Here is a 13,331-nt window from a genome sequence, read left to right on the forward strand (position 1 = left end):
GACAGCATGGGTGGTACTGTGTGTAAAGGTACTTTTACAAGAGAGGGCTTCATCTGGATTTCTCATCTGCGAAGCTTTAGCCTCTGATTTTTAGATTGGACGTGGGATCACTTTACCGAGCTCAAAGGCGGAGCAGTTGTTAAGTACGAGGCGCCGAGGGATCTTTACAGAACATCACAGACGTGCATGCTACCATTCACGTCTCTTGGTGACCCAAATAACCCAAACGCCTCCTTCGTGTCTCTTCCTGGCCTCGTTAACGCAAATGGACGGAGCAAAGTCTCAAGGCTGCAGCTCATCTGAACGCGGTGAAGATTTGCTGAAGTTCTAACGGAGCATCCCGAATGAGGAAGAAATGGGGATTTTAGGTGAATTTTAGGGGGGACGTGGTTGTTGGGGCTTTACTGTTGGACACTGCTGAGGTGCGGGGTTTATCGCACGCAACCGTCTCCCAGTTTTAAAGAGGACGGTCCGAAGAAGACGCTGCATCCAATGAGTAAAATGTATCAATAAAAATGACTATGGCCACTTCTGTTATCTAAGAACAGAAAACCAAGGCAACAGTTCATGCAGGCTGGCCTGAACTTGGACAAAAACAGACTTTGCCTGGTCTGAGTGGGCTTGATTTCAACTGCAATACAAAGATGGCCAGGTCACAATTTGGCTTAAAAGAAAAAAACAAAAATACCATGAATAACAAGAATACCATAAACCATTTAAAAACAATGTTTGCTCAAATTTAGACTGAATGAAAATGTCCAATATGCTTAAATAGAAACAGATAAGGCTTCTTTTGTGTTTTAAGATTTTCATCCAATAGCTGATTTGAATGGAAATGAATGTATGTTTGTGTTAGAATAGAGGAGAGAAACATAGGCACCTCATGTCTACAGCCATGTATCTTTACCAAGGATAAAAACAAGTCGTGAGCTTTTTTTCCTTTGTGTTCCCCCACATACATAAAACCCAATACGACCATACAATATGACCAGAAATATGAAAGAGAAAGAAATAAACATTTCCCAGAAACAATAAAAAAGTTCAGTTTTTTTTAACATAAGCACTTGTGAATTATCCTGACCTTGATGACTGAGAATTTGAACAAATCTATTTGCAAATAAATGATTTGCGTTCACCAAAATGTTTGCATTTTCTCAGCCTTTTTCTCTTTACCCTGTTGAATTTCTAAAATGTGGTTTTAACCCTAAAGTTTGGTTCTAAATTGCTAAAAAAAAATATTTCAAAATAGTTTTGTCTTTGTTTCTGATCCAATATCTCTTGTCAAAAGCTTTATTAAAAAAAGGACTGTAAGGCGAAAGATGTGCATCTTTTAAAACATACTGTGCAGAAATGCACAGAAATATGCCAAAGTGATGATAGAGGAAGTTGTTGCCACAGGTTTGTTCCCAAAGTCGGATTTGGTTTTCAGCTTCCTGTTCAGTATCAATCAGGTTGCTGAAAGACAAAAGATCACGTAAACAGAATGTATGAATATTTTTATGTTAAAAATGTGTTCAGAACTTGTTTTGTCTTCTTCATTCTTTCTCGTCTGCAGCTGAGTTGAAGAAGCAGTTAGAGACGCGGAGGAGGCAGAGGGCAGCTCACGGTATGGTTACGATGAAAACGATGCTCTACTGATAATGAGATGAATCACATATACTGTATATTATCCCTACACATGACTACACTTTCTATAGCGCTCAGAAAAGTAGAGTTCCAGTCGCAGTAAGCTCTACACTTATTGGCACCACTGTTAAATGTGTTTAAAAAAAATCTTAAAAGTATATTTTTGCAGCAGCAGCATGATCTAAAACTGAAAAAAAAGAGAAAGTTAACCTTTAATTTGAGTATAATTATCTAGTGTGAGAGAGAATACTTTTGGGGGAAAAGCATTTTTCATGGAATGGCTGGTTCCAGACCTACTATCACTATAAATTTCATTTGAATAAATATAGCAAAAGCATTTTATTACACTTCGCCTTTTTAGCTGGACTTGAGCATTTAGTTAGTTTTAATCCATAATAAATAAATTAATTTTTTCCAAGGGATGCATGTGATTTGAAATGGAGACAAATTCTTACTGGACCCCAATCAAAATTGAAAAGAGAATACGCAATACATGGAAGGCAGATGTGAGTTTATATTTATAGGTTTGGAAATGGCCTGCCCATTTCTACAATCAGAGCAAAAAAAAAAAAAAAAGTTTAAAACTATGACAAACATGGTTGGAAGAATGTTTATCCTGCCACTATAGACAATGACGAGAAGGGTAAGGTAGGTGAATCAAGTCAGAAAAGTTTAAGGTCGAGAGCTGGAGCATCTTGGTGGCACCATGTCTCCATTAGACACTATCTACTTGTAAATCGTCTCTTTAAGAGGATGCCACAAAAAAAGCCCGTTGTGTTTGTTGTGTTACAAATGTAAATGTGTCAAGTTTTCTAAACCCTACCGGGACTGTCACTGAACCATGTCCTTCAGTCAGATCACAGGATGATTGAACTCATGTGCAACAAACTCCCAGGATCTAGAACAAAGAATGAACATAGGGGAAAGCATTGCTTGCCCACTGTTAAGTACGGTGGAGGATCTAGCATGCTGTGGACCTGTTCCTGTTCCAAAATCCCTAAGAACCTTCTTAGAGTTCATTGCATCATAGACGGTTTCAAACATGTTAAATTTCTTTTCAGTGCAATGCAAAAATAGAACTAAAAATAAGTAAAACGTTTTCTTGAAATGAGTGTATTTGTCCTTGATTTAAATAAGATTATCTGCCAACTGAATGATAATTATATATACTACACTTGAAATAGGATGATGGAGATGAGTTATTCCTATTTTAAGTGCAACAATCTTATTCCATTAGCAGGTAATCTTATTTACCTGCTGAAATCAAGGACAAATACATTTCACGAAAAAAACTTTACTTACTTTTAGTTCCCTTTTTGCAGTGTGTGACATCATGCTGCAATAATGAAATAAAAGGGCAGCCGAGACTCACTGGGGAGGAGTTGTTTCATGATCTAGAGGTTATACGTTTGACTTCAGTTTTTCTCCACATGCTTTGAAGCCAATGAACTCCTACTCGCCAACTATTGTTGTCTATCAGTTTATGGATGTGGTTACACATGTGTGATTACGTAACTCGTTCTGTAAAAGCGGTTTGAATCGGTTGGTAAGTGCACTCCATTTGTCCTTTGTTTTACCGTTAACCTTTTTCCACTTCTTTATCAGGCGTGCCAATAAGTGTGGAAGCTGGCTGTAAGTCTTTGATTGGAAAAGGGAGCATCTTTTTAGTGTCTTTCTGAACTACTGTGTCCGGGAAACCCTAAACCCTCTAGGTGCTTTGGTCGTGTGTGTGCATCAGTTGCCACTACAAAGCTTTGACAGAAAGCCTCGCAGACTATAAGCTTAAAAACCAAAGCCAGACTCCGTCATTTGGGCTCTTCTGATGGTTTTGATCTGTGAACACACTAGCTTTGATGAAGAATTCTGGTCATAAAGCTAACAAGCATCGTCCTCCGGTTCTGACGTCGACAGATTTTTTTTTTTTTTTTTTTTGCTGTTTTAGTTTCAGCATCAGAGAAGACTTCACAGCAGCCTTGTTTATGTCGTCCATGGTCAAAAAGACATTTTCCACATGTGAACACTGTTGCTAGCTCCTGGATGAAAACGTCTAAATATCTGCATGTCTCTAAATTGAATTACGTTACAGCTGTGGCAGGGAATCGAGCTCAGGGCGAGGAGGAGTTTGACCCCTTGGAAGAAAACCTCTGCAAACAAATTAAGCAAGAAAAAGTAATGTGAGTTGTCTGAAATAAACATACCAAATGTTATCCCGGTCCCACACACCCCCAAGACCCCCGCCTGGATTTATTGAACACAGCAGGTGCTGTGTAAAGTCAACTAAAGACGAATGCTATGCTGCTGATATCCCTTGTCAGTTACAAGAACGCCATTGGCCGCCTAAAGGCTCTGCGGACAGAGATTGAGCATCTGCAGCTGTTGCTGGAGAGGGTTAAGGTCAAGATCCAGAAGGATTTCCAGAAATGGTGGAGCCGGGAGGCTTCTAATCTGCAGGTGACTGACCCCTCTTCTATCTTTTGTGACAATGCAACATGCTGTGCCTTTGCAAATGTATTCATACCCCTTGAACTTTTCACATTTTTGTCACGTTAGGATATACAAATTGCATAAGTACTCACCCCCTTTAAAATAACACCTCTAAATAAAAATCTACTGTTGGAGGCCAGAGAGGATCATAAAGAGCAAGGAACACAGAGCAAGGTCGGAGATGAGGAGTTTAAAGCAGAGTTCTTGATTCAGAAACAGCAGCATGACTCTGCTGCAAACCTGCATAGACTTAACCATCCACATAAATTTACAGGCAGCTCAAGGAGATTATTAAGCAGCCATAGGGCTAATGGTAGCTCAAGACGAGCTGTAGCGATCAGGTTACTGAATCTGTTGACAGGACAAATAATAGTAAATATGACCTTTATGGAAAAGTGGCAGAAAACCTGTTAGAGGCTACAGAGAACATGAGATCAGGACAAAGGGTCAACATTCAACAGGACAATGAAAGTAAACATACAGCCAGAGCAACAGTGGAATGGTTTAGCTCTCAGGATATTCATGGATTCCAAATGGCCCAGTCAAAGTCCAGGCCTAAATCCAAATAAGAATCTTTGGTAAGAATTGAAAATTAACGTTTAATGCTCTTTATCCAGCCTGTTTTAATTTCTCCCTGTTGCTCTCTTCTCAAGTCAACCCAGTAAAGAAGAGTCCAAAAATTGATATACACGTGATTGCTCCCTTCCGTTCACGTTTGACCGACGGAGAATCTACATTGTTACGTTAATTAATGAAACAGTTCCACATCCTCCACGACTACTCTCCGTTGTTCACCATCTATTTACAGAACAAGTCCAGTTCCTTTGCTCCGTTCCAGTCCGTCGTGCTCCGGCCGGGTGAAGCTCCGCAATTCCAACCGTCGCAAACAGGAAAAAGAACACCAGCCACATCCGTTTTGTCAAAGTTAAATAGTATAAACAGAGATCGTTAACCGTAAATGAAATACAATTCTTTTTTATATTCACAATAAAGGTTAAGTGTTTACTCAAAACTGCTCTTTTTGCGCCAAATAAGGAAGGATATTTGTCATTTGAATGTTTAACTTGAAACGTGGTAATCCTCTCCAAATAGATTCGCATTCTGCTTGTAATGGCGCCGATCGCACTTTCTCTTCTCGGTCTCCATGAAACTTCCGGGCGTACCTAGATGGATGTAGTAGGGTTCGCTTTTCACAGACTCAGAGCCGGTCTGGAATGGAACAGACACATATAGGAGCGGAGGATGTGGAATTAAGGGTCACTGTGTTGCTGCGGCTGTATTGTCTCTGTCTGTGTCCATTTTATTCTCTACTTAATGTTGCTCTGCCTCATAAAATACCAACACAACACACCAAAGACACACCAGGCCGTAAACAAACAAAACGTGAAAAAGTTCAAGGCGTATGACGAATCTTACAAGCGACTGTGAATCTGCTCTGATCAGGATGCAACGGCCACACAAAATGTGCTTTTGATGCTTAGTTTTTCTCCGTTTTTTGCTATTGACGGACCGTGCTTTTGTTTAGTTTTGTTAAACACTGGTCTTTATGAATAGTCACGACATTCGGTGCCTGCCTCCAGTTGGACAACGGTGTTCGACGCTGCCTGTTTGTCATAAAGCTAAATGGGAAGCTCGGTGGGAGGGAAAGTAGGAGGCGAACACACAGAGATGCATCTATTTTTCCCTGCGTTCCATGTGACTCCAACACTAACAGAGTGGATAATAACATGAGTCAGAGTCTATTTTCGTCTAATATACAAAAGATTCCAGAGAAGACGACTGGCCGAAGAGTCAGTTGTAACACTGACTCAGTGCAGAGTCTTATAACTCACACTTCCTGGACAACATGTCGCGCGCATGCCAGAAGACCAGCCAACACGAAGACATAAAGCAATAACATCTGAGGAGCAAATGCTGCTGATCTTATGAATGGGGAAGGAATGTCTGTCTCTCTCTTATCTGGGCAACGTTTGGATAGGAATTTGTGAATGGCAAACGACGAGGAAGTGTGACAGACCTGCCTGACGCGTGCAGCTTCCCTTCACAGAGCGGACGACTTGTGTCGGCAGTTTATGCCCACAAGCCTTGCTCCAGTATTACCTGCACACAAGACAATTTGAAGAGTGAAGCATCAGTGGTGCTTTCTTCAATCTGTCTGACAGATGTCGTCTCCTGTTTTTCCTGTCATGCTGTTTTTGTTGATGGCCGTTTCAGTGATTTCTTTAAACTTGTTATTAGGGATCTGAGTCGGGGGCTGAGGCCAGATATAACGCTGCGTCTCCAAATGAAACCTTGCAACCATCTTCACCTGGCACTCCAGGATTTTGGTAAGATCTTTTTTTTTTCTTTTTGTCTGTTCTTTCTTCACTTTTGCTCCTCTACATATTAGGAACATCGTTGTGTGGGTACACTTTTTGCACAAAATACAAATACGTCACATTTTCGAAGAGCCTACTGGAGCATCTGTGAACAAACAGGGTTGCGTGACCAAAGTCTTCTTTAATCGCCGGTCATTTTGCTATTTTCATAGCAGCTCATTTTCAGCTCATAGTAGAACAGTTATCCGCTCCTCTTTCCTCTTTTTTTTTTATACAACATTTTTTTTGTTTTAAACCTTGAGGAAATCCTTGATGACAAACAGCCAGCTGCAATCCCCATCTCCTGTAAGTTCAAGGAGACAGATATCAGAAAGCTGGATAGCATCTTCTCTGAATTGGAAAAGTGACAAACTTTTTATCTCAAAATCTGAACTGATGTTTTTCGTCCTTTTTAGGCCATTATGGAGAAGATTTAGTTGTTTTTTCAGAGAATTTCAAAAAAGACTTGACCTGGGACACCCAAACTATGTCCTGCTAAACACCTTCAAATGATACACCTTGAGATTTAAATGGATACTAACTCTATGCTAATCAATCATAATGTATAAAGAAAACAGTTGCCCTCAATGACTTATTTCTACAAAATACGTGACATGTTTACCCTCCCAATATTGTGCTTAAATATGAGTTGATTGCTCAACAACCTGCTGCTCCTGAGTGCTGGTTTCCATGGAGAAGGTATTGAATATTTGTCATCGCTTACAGGCGTTGTGCGTGTTTGCTTCACCATCTGTGATGCTGTCAGCATGAGGACGTTAACAACATAATCATAACCCTTATTTATCATCCGCGTATCTGCAGTGACACCGATGACAGTTATTGATGCGCGTTCAGTGAGGGAACGAGCCCAGAATTTGTCATCACTTTCCTGAGATGCTGGTCACATAAAGCACTGGCTAATGTCTGCTATCATGTGGCCCATTTATAAAACGCTACTTTATTTTTCTGACATAACACAAAGAGTTTTAAGGCGATTATCCGTTTGATCGGGCTTCTTTCATTCCTTTTTCTCCTATGAGCTGTTTTTTTTCCCCCACATTTTAAAATAAACTAGAAAGGAAGGATAAAGCACCGCACAGAAGGTTTTTATCAGGTTTCTTGATGCGCTTTATACAAACTGCACTTCATGAGACATGACTTCATGGAAACATAGAAATCAAGGAGATTCTCTTATCATTTCTTTAAGCATTTTTCACATTTGTCCCTGGTAGAAGTATAACATCCAGTCTATGTTAGTGGGATTTTATATGATAGATAAAACATGAGCCATTCTTGTGAAGGGGACAGAAAAGGATACATGGTTCTCAAGGAACACCTTTATCAGAGAAGTAGTCGAGAGGCCCGCGGTGACTCTAGAGAAGCTGCACAGATCCACAGCTCAGGTGGAGGAAATCTGTTGCCAGGATATCTACTTGTAATGCACTCCACAAATCTGACTTCAATGAAGAAGGAGCAAGAACAAAGCTGCAATTAATCTTGTAAAGGTTGCCACAAACCATATAGGGAACACTGCAAACATGTGGAAGAAGGGTCTCTGGTCAGAAAGCCTATAAGTAAAACACTTTGTGGCTGAAAACTAAAAAGGATCCTCACCCTGAACGCACCACGGCCACTGCCAAATATAACGAGTGCATCATCATGCTGAGTGAATTCTTCTCCTCTGCGAGGACAAAAAAGTTGATTGGAGTTTATGGAAGGAGAATGAGCTAAATATAAGGCAAGCCCAGGAGAAAGCCTGTTAGAGGCCCCAAGAGACTCAGGCATAAACATACAGCGGAATTTCTGAAAGTGACACCAACTATATATATATATATATATATATATATATATATATATATATATATATATATATATATATATATATATATATATATATATAATTTCTTAACTTTTGGGTTATTTTGCATGTCTAAGATGCAGCAGTGGCTGTATCTTGAGTTACGAAGTAAAGGTTTATGAAATATGTTATGCTGATCTTATGCATACTGAGATAAATTAACAGGCTTGTCATATGTTAATGAAACTGACAAATCTGATGTAAAAGTATGTATTTGCCAGCTTTGGTCTGTAGGTTTTATTCAGATTACATGTTTTTAAAGAGAAATTAAATGTGTTTTTCTGTTTTTTTTATAAACCTGCAGGAAACTGTTCCAAGTGCTTTGTGTTGTAGCTCCATCTTGTGGTGCAAAGAAGCGGACACAGATAACTTAAAAATCTTAAAGTTGAATTGTTTATTGCGTGTTTAAAACACAAAACTCCTGTTTTACTTTGAGATGATCTCTGTCTTCATGAAGGGCTCTGCTTTTTTTTTTTTTTAAGTTCTCCTGGTCTAAGCAGCACAATGAAGGAGTCTCCATCAAGCCTGGACAGAAATCCAGACAGTTCAATCTCCTCTGCTCCTGATCTGAGGTCAGACACATTTTTATTTCTCTCATCTTATACATTATGTTATACTGAAGCAGGGATCACCAACCTTTTAGAAGTTGAGAGCTACTTTGTTGGCACTGTGTCATACAAAAGGCTACCTGTACTGACCTTTGAACTAGTAGAGTCAGAGCTCACCCTAACTTTATGTAATATATAATTATTTTAATGCTTTTATCATTTCAAATTTATGTAAATAAAAGTATGATTAAATAGGAGGAGCAACTAAATAAAATAACATTTTAGATGCAGCTCACTCGAGGGTTGTGCTATTTATGAACAGGCTTCAGGGCACCACATGTGGTCCTTGGGGGCCACCTGGTGCCCGCGGGCACCATGTTGGTGACCCCTGTACTAGAGAATAGTATGCATCTCAAAAAGTGAGTGGAAACAACTAAGTTTGTGTTACTTTCAGCTGTCTCGCAGCGATAAACGCACCTCCTGTACCGGTTTGGCCCCGGGAGGAACGTAAGGATTCAGACGACAGTCCTTCTTCTGACTGGAGGTACATGATATTCAGATAGCTCTGACAGACCTAATAAGCATCCAGAATATTCATTAAGCAATTATGGTTCTAGCCAATCATTGAAGTCACTAGAGAAAAAAAATATTTTTTTTCCAAAACTGGGAAACTAGAATGGTTTGACTTAAGAAATCTGTAATTTCTCTGGCATCTGTTGAATGAGCGGTGACTCCTACTGACTGAAAACAAGCCTCGTTTTCTTTTACCTCATATTTCAACCATTGCTTATACACACACACACACACACACACACACACACACACACACACACACACACACACACACACACACACACACACAGCACTGTAGTATGTGTGCAGTGACTCCTAAATCCATACATCCAGCCCAGACCTGCAGATTTTAAAGCTGTTCTGTGTTTTCTCTTCACTTATGAGTGCCGTCATAAATTTTAATGTCTGTGAAGTAATGTCTGCGCGTAGCGGTCACAAATCAAAAAAAAAAATCTTGTTTTAACCCAGATGCTGAAAGCTCCTTTTTTTTTTTTTTTTTTTACAGCCACTGTTAAACGCTCACTGTAGCATGTATGTGCTTCCTCTTAAACAAGCACTCGCAGCACAGAGCCACTTTTGTTCTGCTCTGAGGACACGAGGCGCTGTTCCCTGTTAACGTTGCTGCTTTAGATTTAGCATCGTGAATAGCTGAAAAGTTGTGCAGATGGGTCATACGGAGACTTTACGTTGTGCTTGTTCCAAAACAAAAACATGACTAGTGTATTTTTGCATGCAAGAGTAACCCAAAGTATATTTCAGGGCCATTCCCATGACAACGCTACCGTCTTCTACCGTCCCACTGACTGGAGACCAACAGGTTGACGCTGACATCCTGGCTTTTGTTATGGCTCGGAAAAATCTCCTCAGCAGGATAGGTAGCACACACACACACACACACACACACACACACACACACATACACATTCTACACTTTGCACACAGAAATGGATGTTTACACTGCACTCTGCTGGTGTGATGGATTCCCATACGTTGAAAAGTTTAGTTAGCACCATCAAAGACAATACAGTGCCTTGCAATAGTCTTCACTCCCCCTTGAGTTTTTCTAAATGTTATCACACTGGATTTCTGCTTTAGTCGCTCTGACACATTAATATTATTAGATCTAAACCATTTTATTGTGTCTCTGACAAGGTTTTTGGTCGTTGTCCGACTAGATGGCGAACCTCTGTCCTGGTCTCATGTCTTTCGCAGCTTCCAACAGGTTTTCTCGCAGGGTTGTCCTATTTTTTGCTACATCCATCTTCCCATCCACTCTGAGCAGCTTTCTCGTTCCTGCTGCAAGAAAAACTAACAAAAAAAAAGCAGAATCTCCCACATGATGCTGCCGCCACCGCGTTTCACCGTTGGGATCGTGTGCTCTTGGTGGTGTGTGGAGACCGAGCTCCTTTTTCAACCCGTGTCCTCTTAACGGCTCATGATAATAAATTTAGACAGGGCTTCTTTATTTTTTATATCAACATTAGCCTTACTTGATACTTTCAAGGCACCGCATTGTGAAACTCCGAAGCTCCTCTGGTGTTAATATGGGTCTCGATCTTCTTCTAGTCTTTTTTTTAGTTTCAGTGGACAACTTAAAACTAATCTTCCACGTGTTATCAGGTGGGATTTCTGCAATGCAATTTCCATTTTCAGATCAAAAAACACCAAAAGAGTTTGTTTCTGGTTTTATGATTAAAGCAGCGTTTGTGTGCAGAATATTGGATGAAGAGCGAAACACCCTCTCAGTCAGTTTGTCAGTTCTTTTATTTATTTTTTTTACCTTTCTGTAGGTGTTTGCTTAGCTAACAGCACATTTGCCTGTGTTGTAGTTTGTCATCAGATATTCAGAGAAGCTGAGGTCATAGACTAAATGTGCTAAACTGCAGAGACTCAGCACAGAATTAATAGTCTAAATGAGGGAAAAATTAGTTGTTTGTGTTTAGTCTCTAACTAATTGAGGAAAGTGGAAGAGCACCAAGTGTTTTTACCTGCTAGATTTGCGCTATTCTTAGTAATAATGCTCACTAATCCAACAGGTTTGTACTTTGTGTCTTTTAGGCCGTCCTCAGACGTAAAGTTCCAAAAAAGGAGTCACCTCATCTCTTCCAGGTTAAAGAAAGGTCTGTGAATGTAAACCGCCACACAAGCCGCTCATGCTTCCTTATTCTGGACAGCAGCATAAACCCAAGGCCGTTTCAGACGTTTGATCTGAACACCTTCAACGGTAAAACATCAGAGAAAGGACATCAGAGGAACCGAAACGGAGCCGCAGTATTTGTTGATGGTTTGTGGGGCTTTTCTGAATTGGTGGCATGATGTTTCAACATGTACAAACATAAGATTTTTATATTTTCAGTTCATTTGTAGTGTAATATATTTGAAAACTATGTGACACATTGTGAATAATAATAAAGTTTCTCATTGATTTGCACAAACAACGCGACCAAAAGTAACGTAACTGTGAGATGCTGGTATACCCGAGCCATTTGATCATTGTTTGGGTCACTGCAGGGGTACAAAGTTTTTATTCTCTTTAGACCCACCCATTCTGATTTACTTTTCCCTTATTTCCTTGTTCAAATGCCTGGGAAAGTTACCGAACAAAATGTCTTCTCTCTCTGCCTGTGTATAAGAACGAATGTAAAGTAAAGGCAATCTAGGAAAACCCTCCATTACTAGGTAAATGTATTGTCATATACCGGAAAAGCCTTGAGGCCATGCTACGAAAATCAGCAGTTGTTTGTGTCCTTCAGATCTGTGGAGTTGTTCTGTTTAAAGCCGCAGAGGAGAGCGTCCCTCCCGCCGCCGTGGAACCACCTACACCTTTACCAACAACCTGTGAATGGGTTTGCATTGCTTTGCATCCATTTGTTTGATGGATGACAAGAAGCTGCACACTTTGCTTTCAGGTCTTGGTTGCCTTGGATATATCTCCTAGGCAACCCAAGATAACCTCCATCTGCACGACTGCGTGCAATGCTTTGGGAGCTGTTTAAAGGCAATACAAGGAAGTTGTATGGTGGATATGAAATTGAAAAAAAAAAAAAACAGTTTGTTTGGATGGGTCCAATTCACAGAAAATGGTACCACAAAGCCTTTTAATGTGTCCATTATTATGGAGAAAAATATTTATTCAAACCAATCAAATTTCTACTGATACAAACCAATCAATGCAACAGTTTCAGTTTAATTTACATGCAGTCCCGTTTCATCTATTCATCAATTAATTGAGATGCAGATTTGAGATTGCAATGTCAATGTGTACAATATGACAATTGCAAAATGGAATATTTAATAGGCTATAGTACTTCAGATGCATTAAAATTCAGTACAATACGTTTTAGCCACTTGCAATATTCAGCAAGACAAGCAAGCAGTGTGTTTTAAGTGTTCAAATGAATTTGCAGGTGCAGCTGCCATTTACCTACAATGCGAATGAGAAGCTTACATAGCCTGCCTCATACATTTTAAAGTCTGTTTTACCAAATACTCAGGAAATAAGTGTAAATGAGGTCCGTGGGGGAGAGTTTTTTGGCAGCTAAAGCAACAGAGGCAGCATATCCAGGAAGTGGGGGTCACTTTCCCTGCCAAGGCCTAGGAGTGACCATAACGGCCTTATGTCCGGGTTACACAACACCCTGATGTGCTGGTGCTGCATCCGGGTACTCAGGGTGTGGTGCGGTCTTTGGCATTCTGGGTGGAATCATGATAGTAAAAGGATAGATGTTAATAGAGACTGGTGAGGTCACATGAAGACATCTTGAGCATATGGAAAATAGCAGGAACACTTTAGCCGCATCTGATTTGCCTTCTTCCCGAAACGCGTTTTACCAAATTTGCTTCAGTCGGTCCACGCTCTGAATAATCATGTAGGACGCGGTGTGA

At 40.1% G+C, this 13,331-nt stretch overlaps 1 protein-coding gene across 1 annotated transcript in view; it reads left to right on the top strand.

Annotated features, from left to right (window-relative positions):
• LOC105939623 (kinesin-like protein KIF6) overlaps positions 1-11,738 on the top strand; it is a 72,326-nt gene extending 60,588 nt beyond the window's left edge. Inside the window, exons 16-23 of the mRNA XM_036132825.1 lie at positions 1,556-1,606; positions 3,713-3,800; positions 3,942-4,077; positions 6,349-6,437; positions 8,808-8,897; positions 9,328-9,417; positions 10,206-10,321; positions 11,505-11,738. Coding sequence (XP_035988718.1) covers positions 1,556-1,606; positions 3,713-3,800; positions 3,942-4,077; positions 6,349-6,437; positions 8,808-8,897; positions 9,328-9,417; positions 10,206-10,321; positions 11,505-11,521 — 677 coding nt within the window. The 3' untranslated portion in view covers positions 11,522-11,738. The remainder of the gene's footprint in view (positions 1-1,555; positions 1,607-3,712; positions 3,801-3,941; positions 4,078-6,348; positions 6,438-8,807; positions 8,898-9,327; positions 9,418-10,205; positions 10,322-11,504) is intronic.
• Positions 11,739-13,331: the final 1,593 nt, after the last annotated feature.

Source organism: Fundulus heteroclitus, unplaced genomic scaffold, assembly GCF_011125445.2.
Source record: "Fundulus heteroclitus isolate FHET01 unplaced genomic scaffold, MU-UCD_Fhet_4.1 scaffold_55, whole genome shotgun sequence".
Lineage (NCBI taxonomy): Eukaryota > Metazoa > Chordata > Actinopteri > Cyprinodontiformes > Fundulidae > Fundulus > Fundulus heteroclitus.